Here is a 19495-nt window from a genome sequence, read left to right as displayed (position 1 = left end):
AACAGACCGTCCGATGGTTTTGGCTGAATGTGAAACTCATTCAGAGACATGAAGTGATTGAAACAACAGATCTGTTAAACATTAAAGAGTTCATGTCAGGTCCCCTGAATCAGGGCCACACGCTGCCTTCACTGCTCCCTCCACAGTCGTAAAATAAAGAGCTACATTTTTCTGTTTGTGTATTTTGATAATGCATAACAAATGTGGCCACGTGGCCACTTAAAATACTAAAAAGACGAAAAAAGCCAATTTTGGACCACTAACTCACTTATGGACCTGTTAAAACTCTTGAACGTCGTCACGTCGGGTCGCCTCGTCAGACGGTGCACTGGGCTCCAGTTTCGTAATTCTCATGATTTCCGACCGAACGTAAAGGCATCAGCACGCTTCAGGACGCCTCAGTGAAAACACCGACTGGAAGAAGCAACCATGGCGGCACTCTTCAAAGCCAGGAAAGGTCGGTACATCAAGAAAAAAGGATTATAATGAGAAACGGCATTTACTCATAGAAGACAGCGCTAGCTTAAAACATGTTAGCTGTGTGTGCAGAGATACGTGCACTGGAAACACTATGAAGCAGTAGCTAACCTAGCTATGTTAGCTTACTACGTAACCAGTAGCTACATAACCTGGGGAAGCACACCTAATCTAACTAATCCATTTATCATTATACCTCGTAGTAAAAGTCTTGTTTGCCAGCTTTGGTCAATGACGCAGTAAAATGACACAACAAACGGCGGTTAGCTAACAGATAATGTTGAATCTGTTCTTGACAGTTAGCTTGTCGGCTAAATAAGGTGACAAGCTAACCGGCTACATTAGCTGAACTGTCAGAATTTAAACTGGTTCAAAACCATTTTCAGTGAAGACATTTAGCTCACCTCGTTGCCGAATAGTCTAACAGTTTTTCTAGTGTCCTTGATGTTGTTATTTAAATCATCAGCCTGAGACGAAGGTGACTGATGATGACGTTCACCTTTCACCTGAATAACTGCAAGCTAACCGGTGAGCTGGTGCTGCCTTCAAAGACACTGAAGCGCATGCACACAAAATGCAAATAATAATGAAAGTAATTTGAAATAAACGTGGCATGAAACGAGATGACTGTGATTATTAACGGTGACGTAGTAATACGAAACTGTCAAAGTTAAGTACAAGTACCTGCAATTTGTACTGAAATAGTAAAAACGATTCACGAAGTCTGACAGGTCAAAAACTGATAATCTTCAGTTTATCTTCAGACATAAAACAAAGAAAAACGAGCTATTATTTACAAAAAGGAAACTTTTGCTATGAAATAAATTTTCTGATGATCAGCTAATGAATGAACTGACTAATGTTTCAGTTCATATTGTTATTAATAATCTTTTTATGTATTTTTTGAATGAATAGGAAAATCAAAAATTGTAAAAAAAAATCACGTTTTCTGAAACCCCGTTCAGTTACCACATTTCACTCCAGACTTTCCATTTCCACCAGTTTGTGTTCCAGATCTCAGTGTTGGTGTCTTAGCTTCAGCACTTTGTCCTCGTTTTCACCGTCCTGACAGCGTCATCAAATCTGACCCCATCATAACGAATCACGACGCCCATATTAGCACCACGAGTCACTTCTGGCTCGCCGTGGGCGACGCGCGAGCTGCAGCTGGGTCTCGCTGCTCAGACCAGTTCATCAGAGGACCCCATCACCACAAAAAAACTGGATCTGATCACAGTGGACACTTTCATACTGCGTGAGGACGAGACAAATGACAGAAATGATTAGCTGGATTAATCTTCTGAATGCACGACCCCCTCAAATTAACTAAAAAAACACTTTTGTGAGTGATTCATGAAAAATGTCGAGCTGACAGGTTCAGGAATTTATCCAGAAAGGAAGAAGAAGAAGTCTGAAGCACATTTCATGAAAATTCATCCAACACTTGTTGAAATATTCTACCTCTCCTGGACTGACTTCGTCCTCCATGTTGGAAGCATGACTGAGCAGCAGTGACTCAGTGTCTTCGTCTTCTTCTGTCTGTCCCTCAGCTCTCAGCTTGTGTCTCAGTGGACGCAGAAGTCTGTCTCAGCTGGCAGAGTTACCAGAGACACATCAGATCCTGAGACAGACCTGCAGGGACTACGCTGACCGCGAGCTGGTCCCCATCGCTTCCAGACTAGACAAAGAGCATTGTTTCCCTGCCAAACAGGTGCGCGCGCGCACACACACACACACACACACACACACACACACACACACACACACACACACGCACACACACACAAACGCATGCACACAGAGCTGCACATTGTGATGTTTTAATAGTGACTTATGGGTTGAAAATTGATCCCACTTTCGCTGTTGTAATGCAGCGTTTAGCAGGCCGAGGTTAGAACCAGTGAGAGGGCTGATGAGGAAGAACTCGTCCAGCAGCCGTCGATGTTAAAGTGTGAACTGACAGTGTGTTTGTGTCTGCGGTTGAGATGAACCTTCACCGAATCCTCCTCTGAATCTGCAGCTTCCCACGATTTCACAGATATTTTAGAGGACGTCTCAGCTCATAGTTAATCTGTCCAGACTGTCCTGGTTCGCCCTCATAGCGTCTTTTTTTAGAGGAGAAGCTCTGAACTCGGCCGTGTGGAGCGTTGTGGTGCTGCAGAGTCAGACAAACGCAGAGCTGAAACAGACAGTATTGGACTTAAACTCATCAGGTGACACAAACAGACTTCAAATGCTTTTTAAAACGTCTGTCAACTGTGCAGATTCAGGAGCTGGGGGCGATGGGGGTGATGGCCATGGAGGTGCCCGAGGAGCTGGGTGGAGCCGGCATGGACTATCTGGCGTACACTCTGGCTATGGAGGAAATCAGCCGAGGCTGCGCCAGCACCGGATGCGTGGTCTCCGTCAACAACGTGAGGACCGCCGGCGGCACAGGCGTGTGTGAATGTAACTGCTGTGATGTGGTGATGGTGAGTTTCTCCGTCTGTTCTGGTCTCTGCTCTTAGTCTCTCTACATCGGACCGATCCTGAAGTTTGGAACCGAGGAACAGAAGCAGCAGTGGATCACGCCGTTCACCACCGGGGAGAAAGTGGGCTGCTTTGCCCTCAGTGAGCCAGGTGAGCCTGACTGCACCTGAAGCCCTCTGCTGTTTGATTCAGAGAGGCCGACGCAGTGAAGACGTAAACGCCTCGCTCCGCTGAATTCACCTGTCTTTGTCAGATTTCATTCATTCCTGATTTTAAACTCCAGGTAACGGCAGCGATGCGGGTGCAGCCTCCACCACCGCTCGCCAGGAGGGAGATGAGTGGGTGCTGAATGGAACCAAAGCCTGGATCACCAACTCCTGGGACGCCTCCGCCACCGTCGTGTTCGCCACCACGGACAAGAAACTCAAACACAAGGCACGTGACGCACCACGTGTTCCCGGTTTCATGTTGAGATGGCGGAGAAAGAGAGTGGATGTTTGATAACTGACGTCTCTCGCCGTCCTGCTGTCTGTCTGTCTGTCTGTCTGTCTGTCTGTCTGTCTGTCTGTCTCTCTGTCTCTCTGTGTCTCTGTCTGTCTGTCTGTCTGTCTGTCTGTCTGTGTCTCTGTCTGTCTGTCTGTGTCTCTGTCTGTCTGTCTGTCTGTCTGTCTGTCTGTGTCTCTGTCTGTCTGTCTGTCCGTCTGTCTGTCTGTCTCTGTCTGTCTGTCTGTCTGTCTGTCTGTCTGTCTGTCTGTCTCTCTGTCTGTCTGTCTGTCTGTCTGTCTGTCTGTCTGTCTGTCTGTCTGTCTGTCTGTCTGTCTGTCTGTCTGTGTCTCTGTCTCTGTCTGTCCGTCTGTGTCTGTCTGTCTGTCTGTCTGTGTCTCTGTCTGTCTGTCTGTCTGTCTGTCTGTCTGTCTGTCTGTCTGTCTGTCTGTCTGTCTGTGTCTCTGTCTGTCTGTCTGTGTCTCTGTCTGTCTGTCTGTCTGTCTCTCTGCAGGGTATCAGCGCCTTCCTGGTGCCCATGCCAAACCCAGGCCTCTCTCTGGGGAAGAAGGAAGATAAATTGGGCATCAAAGCTTCATCCACTGCCAACCTCATCATGGAGGACTGCAGGATACCGCTGGGCAACATGCTGGGCCCCCGCGGTGCCGGATTCAAGATCGCCATGGTATTTACTCAGAGGCTGTGTTTACACGGAGCCTGTTACTCCGCCCACGCCCACCTGTGAACATAAGACGTCAGGTGAAGCCAGCGAGCCTGTCATGATGGTTAAACAGGTGAAATGTAGGATTTCCTGAATATCTGCTCATCATGCTTTCCATGTGACGCTGATCAGTTTCGGGGAGGCTCCTCTTCCTGTTTGACAGGACGTCAGTGAACCAGAGCCAAGATGCAGGCCTGAATCCCTGAATGAGCACGTTCATTTAGCCTCATTCAGGCTGATTTCATGTGGAGAAATGTTTGTACTCAGCTGTGAATGAAGGTTTTGCTCAGCATCCTTCTGTTATCAGAGGATTAGAGAAGGTGAGAGCGAGCAGACTGATTGTTTGGCAGGTTTCTAATCGGCTTGTATGATGTAGACGTCATGAGAGAGTCCTGGTGGCGTCAGACTGGCAGGAAGCTGCCTCTGAGGTCTGAACACACCGTGAAATCAGCATCTTTTATCACCGCTGAGGTTCAAATCAGCAGGTTGTGCCTCCACAGTGAGGCTCAGGGCTCTGATTCGTCGCCTGCTGCATGTAAACTTCCTGTTTGTCTCTCAGCAAACTCTGGACAGCGGACGCATCGGCATCGCCTCTCAGGCGCTCGGCATCGCTCAGGCTGCTCTGGACTGCGCTGCAGACTACGCACACAAGCGCTCTGCGTTCGGGGCTCCAATCAGCAAGCTGCAGGCCATACAGGTAACCTGAGCTGTGGTCGGTCACATGACTCTGAAGCTTCAGCGGTTATGACCAACAAACTCCACCAGAGCGATCGTAAGCAAGCAGAAAGTCTTTGTTTGGAGGGAAAGTTCTAACAAACAGTCTGGGTGATAAATTCTCTGTTTACCTTCGTCTCCTCTCCTCTTCCTCTCTGGTTTGTTTAAGACTCGTCTGTTCACCCTCTGACCTGTTTCAGACCTCAGCAGTTCTCTGTGAAAACAGTGTTATCATGACCATTTAAACATGTGATAAACACAGCGAAGCACACGGAGAGAGCTCCGTCTGTTCTCTGTCAGCTTTCAGCCGTCGCTCCTTTCCTCTAAATGTCTGTTAATCATGAAAGGAGCTTTGACTCTGAAAGCTTTGCTGGACGTGTGGAAGCAGATGTAGATTTCCAGAGCGCCGGACATACCCTGAGGATGGTTGTTTAGCAAGCAGTTGCATTGTGGGAACTGTGGGATCCGGCGTTTTTAGAGCTTTAGGCCTAAAAGTTAAATTTAACTGTATGGAAATGTGGAGAATCTTTGCTGTTTTTCTCCTCGACTGAATGGCCTGATTGAGTTTTCCTCTCCTCGTTAGTTCAAACTGGCGGACATGGCGGTGGCGGTGGAGAGCGCTCGCCTGCTCACCTGGAAGGCTGCACTTCTTCGGGATTCAAAGAAACCCTTTATCAAGGTACTGAGCCGCCTCTGATGTAACGAGTCTGACGTCTCTCCGGTGTAACGAACGTTTAACCCGCCTGCCTTCTCCCGCAGGAAGCGGCCATGGCCAAACTGGCTGCGTCTGAAGCCGCCACGTTCTGCTCCCACCAGGTAAGAAACCGCCCAGGAACAGAACGTGAAGACGCAGAAGAAACCCTCGAGACGCTTTTTAATCCTCTGTTTGTGTTCATCAGGCCATCCAGGTTCTGGGTGGGATGGGCTACGTGTCGGACATGCCCGCCGAGCGGCACTACCGCGACGCTCGCATCACCGAGATCTACGAGGGCACCAGTGAGATCCAGAGACTGGTCATCGCCGGCCAGTTACTCAAGGAGTACCAGTCATAGACGCACGCTCGGCGCTGCCTTCGGGACAGTGTGGACAAATAATCCCAGATCTGGAATCAGATAAGTGGACCCAGAGACATCCCATCATCCACCCAGAGCGATCAGCTTTAATGAGCAGCTTTCAGATCAGAGACGGAGCAGAAGTCCAGAGGAGGTTCACGTGATTTAAGAGGCCATTAACTCCACCAAGTCGTGTCTGAGGGGATTCAGCAGCTGGAAGATAAGAAAGCTCGAACTCTGCTGCCTTAAAGGGTCACTTCACCCAAACACACGAACCAGATCGTTTCCTCCACACAGACACTTTGGTTTGGTATGATGTTTTATCTGATGTGAGATTTCAACCTCTGCTGACATCAAGTCTCTCTGCTTCACTCTGTCGGCCTTAAACAAGTTCACCGTGAGACGTTTAAAGACATGACGCATAAATGTAAAAGAAAATCTACATTAGTGCCATTTTTTCCATCATCTTCTGTCCCAAATGTGCCCTGCGCTCACTCACCGAGCAGCGTTTTGGCCTTTTCAGACCTTACAGGTGCTTCAAAGTCTGTTTTATTCCTCGAATTCTTCTTCCTGGTCTGGCGTCTTCATTACCCACAATGCAGCTCCACCTGCTCTCAGCTGGGTGCTAGGTTGTGGTGTGTTATGCTCGTGGCAGCTAACAGCCTGTTAGCCTGCAGACGTCTGCTCAGCTCTAACCAACAGATGGGTCTCAGTTTCAGACTCGAGTGACATCATCTGAGGACATTTATCTGTCTTCACGCAGCTCCTCTGAGACACTGAAGGCTTTGTAGGACTTGTTTGGACTGCTTATCGGCATGATCAGCAGAGGCTGAGACACACAGCTCACGGAGGAAGTTAAAGTACTTCAGCTGCTTCCTCTGAGTCAGAACCCCGAACACACACACACACACACACACACACACACACACGCACACGCACACACACACACACACATCATACACATATTTTTACATTCAGCGGGACTTATGCTTTCCACGGAGAGTCCACCTCGAGGAAACGTCCATAAATCAGCCCACAGAGCAAAATAAAGAGACTCCAGAAACTGCTTGAGAGTCTTCTCACTTTAAAGTTTTCTTCAGTACGTCAGTGATCCAGTCTGTACGTCCATGAGATCGCTGCTAACAGGAGCTGCTAACAGGAGCTGCTAACTGCTAATTAGGCGTACTTTGAATGGTGCTAATTCACAGAAATGTAAACAAACACAGGTAAAAACAGCTCAGGTTGTCTCCATGGCTCCTGGTGAGGTGCTGTTGGTGTTGTCTGGGTTTGCGGGCTCTGAACCTCTTAACCCACTTCGTCAGTGAAATCTGCTGCATGATGTTTAATAGTTTAGAATCAGACTCAAGCTTTCTGTTCTCAGATCAGCTTTGTTTTGTCCTGATGCTCCGGAGGGAAAAACTTCCTCCAGGCTTCAGTTTTGTTCCTCCTGTGAGAGGTCGAGCCAGCAGAGGGCGACGGCGTGCCTTCGTGTTTCTTGACCCACTGGTGCAGATTGATTGTTCAGAATCACCTGAAATCCTGCTCACCTTTTTCTGAAGGAAAAAACACCTGTTGATCACAGTTTCCTCTTTAATGGATGTCGGTTTGAATCCTGGATCGAATTTCACGTCTGCTGGCCTGAAGATTTAAATCTGTGGCTGCTTCGTCTCACAGACCTTTGAGCCTCAATGATTTGTGCTTTTTTCAGTGTAATTTATTGTGTGCAGATGATAATTCAAACGCAGTCTGCCAGAGGGGAAATATGGATTTATGTCCGCATTAAAAACTCAACACACAAAATGTTTCAAACTGGTTGTTTTTCAGGGAGCTCTTTTATTTCATCTCTCTGCATCTAACGATCATTATCCTCATCAGTGAATCTGCTGATTGTATTTGGACTCATTGATTCTTCTCTGCAGGACTCAAACTGGAAGAACTGACGCCTTCAAACAGGCCCAGATGTTGGCAAACCACGTTAGAGCTGTACGTCTCATCAAGGTTGGCAACTGAACGGGACGTTTCAAGCTGAAAAATGATCGTTTGGAGGGTTTTTCAGGCCTGAACTGACCTGAACCTCAACAGAAACATTCAGCATTTCTTCTGATGGAGTTAAGATCACTCATTTGTCATCATGAGCTGACTTCATACGAGCTTATTTCTGCCTGAGAATAACTCTCATGTCCATAAAGACCCAGATGTTATGTGTCTGTCCTGCTAGCTGCTGACTGCGCTGATGATTATCAGTAATTGAGCTCATTCTGACTCGTTAGTTGAAAGAAACGCTGGTTCCACGCGTCGCCTGTGACACCGTTGAAACCCGCCTCGAGCCTTCGTCTCGTTGCGAGCAGACTGCTCGGAGGCTGCTCTTCCTCTGCCACGCCGTGAACCTCCAGCGTCTCTGTGTCCGTCTGCACGTTGCTCCTGTTGATCCACGTGAGGGCACTGATTGCTCCACTGGTGCAGATCTGGGCCAAGCTTCCTGACGCTGGCGCTGCACCCTGCTGATCCTGGTGATAGTCTGCTGGGTGCATTGTTCAGGCCGGCCTCTTGGCACTGCGCTCGTATGTGAACCGCGCTCTTGATTATTTTGACGTCATTTTCTGGCTCTTGTTTGTTTCCTTTATTTCACATACAAACAAGAACACAGCAGACTGTTTGTGCTGCTCATCACCTTTGACCTCGTTATGGAGGCCAGAACCTGACGTGAGGATTTGAGTGATTTAGAGTGAGTGAGGCTCAGATTTTTCATTTTTTATTAAAATATCAGATGTAACAGCTGAGAAATGAGAAGTGCAGACAGTCAAATTCTTCTTTTTTCTTTATTAGAAAACGGATTTTCTGCTGAAAGACACAGGAAGTACAAAACACTGTACATGTATTCAAATGCAAATTCCCCCTTTGATCACAACATGAGTGCACATCGGTCTGAAGGCTTCGCGCCTGCTGCATGTTCACGAATGTGGGAACGAATCTCAGAAGCAGAACACAAAGTGAGTCCACGGGGAGAGAAAAGAAAGTATTTACAATGAAGCTGAGCAGCTTTTCAGAGGCCAGCTGGTGAGAAAACTGCAGCCTCTGATCGAGCCGCTGCTTCTATCTGTGACTCCTGATGCAAAACAAGCAGATTTAAACTTCTGCTGCCTGACAAATGCAAAGAAATGACAGTCAGCTGGTGACAGAGTCCTTATTTTACAGTTTCATGCTCTGAATGTGCTCATCGTGTGTCAAACAGCATCCTTCATCACACGCTCTGCTCCAGAGTCCCACACTGTCTCATCACACATAGTACTTCTTGTCGAAGTCCCCGTTGGCTGTGATCGTCTTGGTGGGGGCGTATTTGATGGGGTAGGCGCCCCTCACCCCCTGAGAGAAGGAGCAGCACAGCAGGGTCCCGCCGAGCAGCAGCAGCGCGGTGGCGGCCCAGCCGATGTAGATCGCGGCCCCGATCTCCCTCTTCTTGGACGAGGGCACCTGCGGGTTGTGGAAGTCCACGATGATGTTGTTGGCCATCCAGCAGAGCGGGACCAGCACGAACAGCCCGCTGATGATGTAGATGACCCCTCCGGCGTTCACCACCCTCGCCTTCACCGTCTCGTCCTTGATGCAGTTGGTGCACTGCGCCCCGGCCACCGTCACCGTGAGCGCGACGACCCCCAGCACGGCGGAGATGACCGTGAGGGCGCGCGCCGTCTGCAGGTCCTGCGCCAGGGCCAGGACCGAGTCGTGGACTTTGCACTGCATCTGGCCGGTGCTCTGCACCACGCAGGACATCCACAGCCCGTCCCAGATGGTCTGAGCCACCACAATGTTGGAGTCGATGAACGCGGTCACCTTCCACATCGGCAGCCCGCACGCGACCATCACGAGCAGCGAGCCCGTGACGCACAGCGCCAAGCCGAGGAACTCCAAGCACGCAGCGAGCATGGCGTGTTCTTCAGTGAGATGCTGCCGAAGAGAGAGCTGAAGCGGGTCCTCGGTCGTGTCTCTCTCCGCGGTCTGTCTGGATGCTCTGTGCGCGCGCTCTCTCGCCTCTGGTCACTGAGTGCGTGCGCTCCGACGCCTTTCATTTATGGGACCAGCGGCCCGACGCCGCCGCGGCACCGCCATCAAAACAAAACCCAGAAACTTTTGGCCAATCAGCAGTAAACGCATCTTTGTCTCAGCCAATGAGGGGGCTCTACAGGAGCTGCGCCTCACACACTCGCGCGTGCACGTGAGCGCACGGGTGTGAGTGTATTTAGCGGTTGGAGCAGCAGATGTGGAGTCTTCCTGTGATTCAGAGGCTGCAGGACGAGGCGCAGAGGCCGTTCGTCACGGTTTCCATCTCATAGTGTGACGCTGAGATAATCACATGAGAAGCAAACACAGGTCTGCATGTAGAGGACAGACATGAGACGTTCTGGACAGGATGTCTCCTCAGGTCTCACTAATAAAAAGATTTTAATCTCAGTGTGACTTCCTAAACAAAGGTCACATATGTGGGACGCCAGTCCTGTCTGTCCAGAGGACGCTGTGAAAACCTCATTCTGGGTTTAAGTGAAGCTGTTTGACGTCCGTCTCGCATCCATTTCCCATCATTCTCCACCTGAGACACCCAACACAAACATGGACGATGCTGAAGGAAAAGCAAGGACTCATTTATGGAGAATATAAAGTTCATCATGAAGCATTTTAAGCTCATCTTAGTGATGAACTCAGCAACGAGTCTTCAGGACTGAGCAGGTCTGTTCACGTCACTTTTCATTCGAGGGGTCCTTTAATTCCTTAATGTTCCCTCAAAGGTGAATTTAAGTTTCTCCTGATGAAGTGAGACAAGTTCAGAAACTGATTTCCTTTCATTCGTTTGCTGGAAACTTCTTTCATCATGTGAGTTGAAGTGTGCAGAAACCTCGTGACACTGATCCTTTTGTCAGCGGCTCAGATGATTTTCTCTCGTCTGGATGATATTTTGACCCTCAGCGGCGCACAGGATGCCGTCCACGCAGAGACGCGGCGGCCATGTTGAAAGGCTCCATTGTGCCAAATGTTGTTGAAAAATTCCCTCAACTCTCTTTTGTTTCTGTGCTTTAAGTGGACTCGTCGACCCGACATACACGTCCTGTGCATTCTGCAACGTCAGGACCGTGATGAGAGACGCACCAGGGGCAAAGCATTCTGGGCCGTCATGTGGACCCTTTCAGAAACAAAACAAACAAAAAACAAATCTGACGGCTTCCTGTTGAAACTAGATCAGCCGGACTTGATTCTTCTTCATCAGCTTCTTCAGTGAACCTGGAAAAGTGAAGAATTCTTCAAATTTCAAGGCAAAAACTTGAAGAATTTGTCAATGAATCTTAAAGACGCACTCTAATAAATATCTGCAACACTAAATCATGTACGACACCTTCAGGAGTCGGCGGCCATGCTAGCAGCACTGTGGTGCTAAATGCTAACATCAGCATGCTAACACGCTCACAGTGCTAACATGCTGATGGAATCATTCCCATTGGCTCTCAGACCTGAAGGTCCGACAGGTGAGACAAGCCAGCAAACCTTTATTTAAAAAGCACGTCTCATTGTGGACGGAGGACAGTGTGTCTGAGCGTCTACACAGGACAACATCGCACACAAGTACACACAAATAAACACACAAATAACACACGTGAGTTAAAAGGCAGCAAGAAAATAAAATAATGAAGACCAGAAACCAGCTAATAAAATAAAATGTGAATTGAAACCAGTGAAAAAGTAAGAATAAAAAAACGAAATGTTTCCAGGTTGGTTAGCTGCACTCGTTAGCATCTCGGTTAGCAGGCTAATCTTAGCATTTAGCTTAAAGCAGCTTACAGCCTCTCAGAGCTGCTTTTGTTTTTGATCTGATTTCAAAAGCGTGAAGGTTAAATCTTTGCCTCTGATTGGCTGCTGCCTCTCAGAATGCACACGTGATCGATCACGTGATCACTTCTAACGGCTCGTAAAGGCTCCTCCCACGCTCTGCTGCTCGTCTCCTGATTAACGTTTCGCTCGCCAAGTTCATCCAATCAGATTTTAAACCAAAACACACAAAACGAATTCCTGCTAAGCCTGAACACATCCTGTACCGTTAGAGTGTGTGTGTGTGTGTGTGTGTGTGTGTGTGTGTGTGTGTGTGTGCGTGTGTGTGATCGTTTACTGCAGACAAAGTGATGCGTGTCGATAAAAGCTGGACCACACCTTCTCTAATCACCCTCAGCCTTTAGTCATGAACTGACTCCGTCTCCTTCACATGGACTCAGAGGGCTGATTCAGACCGCTGGTATCTGGGGGGGGTCTCTGGTGGTGGTGGTGGGGGGGTGGGTGTTTGCCTGCTGACTGACTCGGTCGGATGCAGCAGCAGATAAAGACGAACAGGGCGGAGGAAAAGCCTGACTGCTCAGATAAAGACTTCAACAAGCAAACAAAGTTGATTTAAGATCAACTCTAAATATTTGTGCTGATGAGAAGTTTGAATGAGGTCAGTGTGGTCAGTATGGATCCATGCATCACCCTATGGATCCAAACATCATCCTATGGATCAATACATCATCCTATGGATCCATGCACCACCCTATGGATCAATACATCATCCTATGGATCCATACATCATCCTATGGATCCATGCATCATCCTATGGATCCATGCATCATCCCATGGATCCATGTATCACCCTATGGATCCATGTATCATCCTATGGATCCATACATCATCCTATGGATCAATACATCGCCCTATGGATCATCCTATGGATCAATACATCGCCCTATGGATCCATGCATCATCCTATGGATCAATACATCGGCCTATGGATCCATACATCATCCTATGGATCCATACATCATCCTATGGATCCATGCATCATCCTATGCATCCATACATCACCCTATTGATCCATGCATCATCCTATGGATCAATACATCATCCTATGGATCCATACATCATCCTATGGATCCATGCATCACCCTATGGATCCATGCATCATCCTATGGATCCATGCATCATCCTATGGATCCATGTATCACCCTATGGATCCATGTATCATCCCATGGATCCATGTATCACCCTATGGATCCATGCATCACCCTATGGATCATCCTATGGATCAATACATCGCCCTATGGATCCATGCATCATCCTATGGATCAATACATCGGCCTATGGATCCATACATCATCCTATGGATCCATACATCATCCTATGGATCCATACATCATCCTATGGATCCATACATCATCCTATGCATCCATACATCACCCTATTGATCCATGCATCATCCTATGGATCCATGCATCACCCTATGGATCCATGCATCATCCTATGGATCCATGTATCACCCTATGGATCCATGCATCATCCTATTGATCCATGCATCATCCTATGGATCAATACATCACCCTATGGATCAATACATCATCCTATGGATCCATGCATCACCCTAACGCTGCTGCTGCATCGATGGCCTGACGATGCTCACGCTGGCGTGTTTACTGCAGCAGGTGTTGTTGACCATCATGGACGTCAACATGCTGACAAACAACATTCCTCCAGAAAAACACAATCAGGCTCCATCTGGAGAGCTCGTTACTTAATGAACACACACACACACACACACACACACACACACACACACACACACACACACACACCAAGGAGAATGAAGTCATGATGTCACGTAGTAGGTGAGTGGGTCATGAAAACACACATTTTAATCAGTCAGGCAGCACAATGAGACTGATTGAAACAACAGTGTGTGTGTGTGTGTGTGTGTGTGTGTGTGTGTGTGTGTGTGTGTGTGTGTGTGTGTGTGTGTGTCCTCAGAGGGCCAGCAGATGCTTCCTCCTCGCTTCCTATGGCTGAGTGTTTACACTTCCATAAAAATACTTGAGCTTCTGAGGCTCGGCTCAGATGGAAACGAGACGAACCAACGTGAAATTTAAAGAACTCAAAACGTGAAATGTGAGTGACAACAGAGTGAAATGTGAGGATTTCATTTAAAGAGTGAACAATGTGGCAGATTTCATGCAAACATCCTGATTTCACAGTTCAGTGTTTGTGTGGAGAGCTCGACCCCAAAAACTGTTTAACAGGACAGAAAAAGGTGGAAAGCTCAGGAGGAGGGATCCTTCATCTCTCAGACGTTCCTGCTACACTTACCTGAGCAGGTGAGAGGAAATGAACCTTCTGCTGAGAGTACTTGTGTACTTCAGAGTACTTGTGAACGCAGGACTTTTGCTTGTGATGCAGTACTTTGTACATTGTGGTCTTGTTACTTTTACTTGAGTAAAGGGTCTGAATACTGCAGGTGTGTACCGCTCCAGACGACATACTGGTGATATTCAGTATTTATACTATTTACTGCATACTGTTGTGCAGTTAATGTACCAGAAATCCACTTTACTTTATTCTACTTCACTCTGCTGTCCTTCAGACTTCACTTCACTGCGCTCAGCTCCAGCTCCAGCCTAAACTTCAGACAGTTAACATGAAGAAGACGCTGATACTTTATTCTTTTGTGTGTAGTGTAGATGCAGTACTCTGATCCTTTACTGCAGTACTTCTTGGCTGTTTTGTACTTTGTGTGAGTATCCGCTCTGAGTCTGCTGAGACTTCTCTTGTTTTCAGGATTCAGCGTGAAGCATCAGCAGAGGCTGAATAAGACCGACATCTTATTTTATGACTTCCTCCCGACGGCGTCGGTGCGTGACGCTGATTGACAGCTGCTGGTTGCCAGGTGACATGCCGGGGGCCCGTGGGGGGGCTGACACGCAGCAGCGTTAGGATGTCCTGTCTCTTATCACTTCCCTTCGCCTCCATTGTTCTCCTGGCCTGCTGGGAATATTCTCCTCCTCCTTTTCCACATCACCTCCTTTTATTATCCACGCCGCGGTGTCACCTGCCGCGGCTCTCTGGCTCTCGTGGAGGCGCGAGGCCTTGGCGCTTTGTCCAATCGTGCGTTTGTCCGGTGCTCGTATTTGGCACGTGGGCCGGCCCTTTGCTTCAGAGACGCCTTTAATGTTGTTCTGAGGTGTCGGTAATCAAACGTGTGTGTGTGTGTGTGTGTGTGTGTGACCTCTGTGATCTGCATTGTCCTGAGCTGCATTGAACACGACTCTGTGCAGCAGCTGCAGCACTTGCCTCATCTGTTCAGTGTTTCGAGCCTCTGCAGGTCGTGAGGCTTCGCTCTCCGATGGCGACGCTGACACCGCAGACCAGCGTGTGTCACAGCTGGTGACCTCACCGCCGCCTGATCCTCGCAGGTAAAGGTGCCGCAGACGTGACTGACACGTGATGTGAAACTATCGAAGTAATCAAAGTAAAGTTATCCTCCAGCTGTGCGTCAGTACGAGGACTTTGACTCCAGTTTGAACACTGCAGTCAATCAATGCGTCAACGAGGACAAAAGACAAACAAGAGACTGAACAATAAGTTCAATTATGCAAAGATAAATTAAAAAAAATGTAATAATTCAGTCAAATGTCACAGAAAAGTGCTTCCTGTCGTCTGAACAGTGAAAGTAGTTTTTAATGAATTGACGATGGCGTCCGAGAGTCACGTGGCTTAAACGTCGCTCGTCTCTTCAGTGAAAGCATCAGGTGTGTGTGGAGGATGAGGAGGAGGCTGTAACCTTCCTCACATGAACACATGAATCTAAGAGAAATGTCTGATTCCTCTCATGTTCTCATCGTTTGCAGCTCTTCTTCTGTGGTGGTTTAGAAGCAGCTCCAGCAGCTGTTTACCTTTATTAATCCCCCAGTGGGGAAATCAGGGATGAATCAGCGCTGAGTCGTGCTCACAGAGCAGCAGCGGATGAGATAAACGCTCAGTGTTTTGATTTTCTGTGTTTTTGGACTGAAACCTGCTGTTTGTGCTGTTTTCAGGAAGCTGCTCGTAGAAATGTGGGTGTGCTGAACGTCTCTGTGATGAGCTGCATTCAGTGAACACGACGGCTTTAACGGGCCGTTGACTCAGACGGGAGGAAATCCCAACTCTAGAAAGTCATCAAGCTGCTGATTAGAGATGGAAGTTCTGTGTTAGTGCGTCTTTAATGTCCTTTAATGTCCTCGTCTTCCTCCGGTGACTAATTCCACCTGTTACAACAAACGGCGGATGTGACGCGTTCGTGGCGCTCAGAGTGCCATCGCGCCGTCATCCTGTGTGGATTCAGCTCCTCCAGCCTCCACTGCGAGGGTGAATAACCCCGTCACGTTACTTTCATCACTGATTCATCTCTCTGTTATTCTCAGGTGGGTCTTTAACCTGTGCACAATGTAACTGAGTACATTTACTCAAGTACAAATCTGAGGTACTTGTACTTTACCTGAGTCTTTTTTCTGATCTCAGAGAGAAATACTGTAGTTTTTACTTCACTACATTTATCTGACAGCTTCAGTAACTTTACAAATTAAGATATTTATACACAAAATGTATGAAGAGTTTATGAAATATGAAGTTTTCTAAGATAATGATCAGCTGATTGATCCAGAATGAAAAGAATCATCAGTTTAAAATGAGCTCCACCTCGACCAACTCCAACAGGGACGTCCTGCTGAGACATGAACGAGGAGACACCATGATCTACAGAGACCAGAGACAAGAGGACAGGGGACACAGGAGACACGATGATCTACAAAGACCAGGGACAAGAGGACAGCAGATACAGGGGACACTTTACTGCACTTTAGTACTTTTACTTTCAATTCTTCAAGTACATTCTCCTCATTATACTGACACACTTTCACATTTTCACTGCAGTATTTCTACTGTGTGGTATTAGTACTTTCACTGCAGTACACAGTCTAAATACTTCCATTTATTCTGACCTGCTGTGTTTCAACAGCTGAACGTGGTAATTACACATGTGAGCGTGTCACTGAACATGGAGGTTAATGGGCTCCTCAGTGAGACATCTGGAGGCAGTGGTCCTCTACATGTTGTCCTCAGGCGTCTTCTTGTCGTCCTGCTGACATGTGACCTCAGACCGCTCAGAGTAATCAGGCTGACGCTGTGTTCGATGCTGAGTGAAGTCACGATGCTGCTCAGAGCTCGCTGAGGAAGTTGTGTTTGTTTTTAGGAGGAAAAGAAACAAAACTGATGCTGTAAAAAAGTGTGAAATTCACTATTTAGCATATTTGTCACAATAACCGACAAACGAATCAGCTGAAAACGAGGTGATGATGTGACTGCAGAGACGCATCGAACAGAAAAGGTCGAAGCCACTCGAGGGTTTGAAACTGAAAACGCAGATTTTCTGCAGACTTTTCCTTTAATTCTCGCCGGGCTCGTCTCCGCTGTCCCTCAGCTGCATCAGCGTGGACATGTTTTGATTTCCGGAGCTATTTTCCCGCCTTATCTCTGCCATCGGCTCATTTCCTGTGTGTAACAGCACCATTTCCTGTCTCTGTGGAGACTACGGGAGAGATAACACAGACCTCCTTTTTCTCCCTGTTTCTCTTTCTATTTCTGCTCCTGCACGTCTCCTTCCTCCTCCTGCTCTCCGGCATTCATTCACATCTAATCTTCAACATTTCTAAACTCTCAGAAGTCATCAGACGTCGGTCGGACACATTAAATGTGAGCGCTCTGTTATCTGTCGTCGTCTCTTTCTTGCTTCCTTCTGGTATTCTGACCCACATATTTACTTCACGTGATGGAATTAAGACCAAAGCAACGACGTAGAAATACTGAAGTAAAAGTCAAACACGGTTAAAGAAAGGAAGACGCTGCGCGTTGGTTATTGTCAGAGGTCACACAGAACAAAGAAGCTTTAATAATGTTGATTTTATAGACAGCTCTGCACTGAGGAGCGTTCATTTTCTCCCTACTCCTTCATCCCTCTGCTCCCTCCTCTCCCTCCATTGTCTCTCCACCAGGGAAAAGGAGAAAAGGCTCGTTCACAACAATGAGCGCTTCCTCCTGCGAGGAGCTCGACGGCTGCCGAGGAATCAGGCCGCAGCACATGTGATGAGCTATTGTACGGCGCTGCGCTGCGGCCTTCCTGCGTTAGCCTGTTTCCAGCTGAGGTCATTGTGTGTCTGCGGGGAGGAAACGCTCAAACACACTCTCACATGGACACACAGTCCAGTGTTCACATGCATGTTTCTCACACACACACACACACACACACACACACACACACACACACACGCCGAGCTCAGACCCTGAACATCACCTTTACACCACCCTCAATCCTGTTTAATCTATAACGTGCATATTACAGCGTATGTGTACGTATATATCTAACTGTGTGACTCTAATTCAAAATATTTTAATATTTTACACATTTTCTGTGTGTCGGGTGGAGGAGCTACACCTACATTTCACTGTGAAATCCTTTTTATATTGACAGTAAAGCTGAACCTTGAAGCTTTTACTAATAATCAATGCAAAGAGACAGAATCAATGTCTCTTAAAGAAATTTCACTGTCAGCTTTTTTTTTGGGCTGATCTCATTAATACTGAGTTACTAAAGAGGCTTCAGGTCTATCAGCAGCAGTCATTCGAGCATTGTGATCAATCATGTGTTCCTAGACATTAAAAGATGCCTCACAATTATATCTAACACAGCAGGATGAAGGTTAGCTCTGTGTCATTAAGGACATCGGAGCGCTCGGTTTCTGTCAAACGTCCCGTAGAGAAGGCCGGACTCTCTAATGATGATGCTTTGATGGCGTTTCTTGGCGTGCGCTGTCAGCCGGCGCAGATTAAACCACTGAACTCTGGGTTATTATGTTACATCTCTGACCCGGAGGCCAAACGGCTCATGTTAATCCCAGTTTATTAGGTTGCAGCCATCCCTGGCTCGCGCTGCACGATGCTGCAGTGGACCGGCTGAAGCACCATGTGTGCATCCTAAATAAATAAAGCACAGTTATTTTGTTTGTGTGCAGAGGTCGCTTTGCTCCTGAGGCCCCATGAGATCAGAAGAAATCCGTTTTGGTGATGCTGGGAGGGAAGGTCGCTCATTGTGTGGCCCCCGCTGCCCCGCCACCCATGCAGCCTGTGTGCTAGCACAGGAAACGCTCTGCTATGGCACCCAGCTCCCACCTCCAGTCTCACGCTCTCATCATTGTTCGCCTGCTGTCTCCTCCCCCCGCAGGTAGCTGTCAGGACAAATCACACCGAGCCTCGCGGCTTTTTCGGCTTGTTTTGTCCTGCTGTTGTGTTTGAATCGCTAACTGTCTTTGATCATTGGGGCACAGCCAGTCCTTGATTGATTAGTGAGTCTCTGAGAAACAGGAAGCAGGGACACGATTGGCCCGTCTGACTGTGTAGCCGCCGCTGGGTCGTGGTGAAGACGTGTTTCATGAAAAGTCCATTTTGAGTTTTCATTAAGAAAAATCTATAACAGAAGAAATGCATAAAGAGACTTTTCAGACATTCACCTCCATCTGTTCACACTAACATACGTTGCCCAGCTGCATTAGTGGGTGACATCCCACACAGAGACACACAATGCTGCATTGTTGTTGTGTATTTTCCTTAAAACATTGAGTTCCTCGCAGGATGTCTGTATTCAGATGTGCGAGGGCACGACGCGGTGTGCGTTTGATGTTCCATAAATAAAGGAACTTTCATTTCAACCCCA

General features: G+C 47.7%; 2 protein-coding genes across 2 annotated transcripts; one reads left to right on the top strand and one right to left on the bottom strand.

Moving 5' to 3' along the window:
- The first annotated feature begins 315 nt into the window (after nucleotides 1-315).
- On the top strand, nucleotides 316-7722 carry acads (acyl-CoA dehydrogenase short chain). The gene is made up of 10 exons (XM_070988761.1): nucleotides 316-457; nucleotides 2028-2188; nucleotides 2742-2891; nucleotides 2985-3096; nucleotides 3230-3381; nucleotides 3944-4114; nucleotides 4710-4847; nucleotides 5448-5543; nucleotides 5624-5680; nucleotides 5764-7722. Exons 1-10 carry the CDS (start codon nucleotides 430-432, stop codon nucleotides 5914-5916), a joined length of 1218 nt encoding a protein of 405 aa, XP_070844862.1. The 5' UTR covers nucleotides 316-429; the 3' UTR covers nucleotides 5917-7722.
- Nucleotides 7723-8762: 1040 nt separating this feature from the next.
- cldn5b (claudin 5b) lies at nucleotides 8763-9962 on the bottom strand. Its single transcript, XM_070988765.1, has one exon. It carries the CDS (start codon nucleotides 9838-9840, stop codon nucleotides 9193-9195), a length of 648 nt encoding a protein of 215 aa, XP_070844866.1. The 5' UTR covers nucleotides 9841-9962; the 3' UTR covers nucleotides 8763-9192.
- Nucleotides 9963-19495: the final 9533 nt, after the last annotated feature.

The sequence above is a fragment of the Chaetodon trifascialis genome, chromosome 20, assembly GCF_039877785.1.
Source record: "Chaetodon trifascialis isolate fChaTrf1 chromosome 20, fChaTrf1.hap1, whole genome shotgun sequence".
Lineage (NCBI taxonomy): Eukaryota > Metazoa > Chordata > Actinopteri > Chaetodontiformes > Chaetodontidae > Chaetodon > Chaetodon trifascialis.
This window is presented reverse-complemented; position numbering and strand designations above follow the sequence as displayed.

What these genes read in the sequence shown, in the direction of transcription:
- cldn5b (XM_070988765.1), bottom strand. Translation starts at nt 9,840, where the DNA reads ATGCTCGCTGCGTGCTTGGAGTTCCTCGGCTTGGCGCTGTGCGTCACG.
- acads (XM_070988761.1), top strand. Translation starts at nt 430, where the DNA reads ATGGCGGCACTCTTCAAAGCCAGGAAAG. An exon ending in ACAAGAAACTCAAACACAAG is followed by an intron (nt 3,382 to 3,943) that starts GCACGTGACGCA and finishes GTCTCTCTGCAG; the next exon opens with GGTATCAGCGCCTTCCTGGT. An exon ending in CCGGATTCAAGATCGCCATG is followed by an intron (nt 4,115 to 4,709) that starts GTATTTACTCAG and finishes TTTGTCTCTCAG; the next exon opens with CAAACTCTGGACAGCGGACG.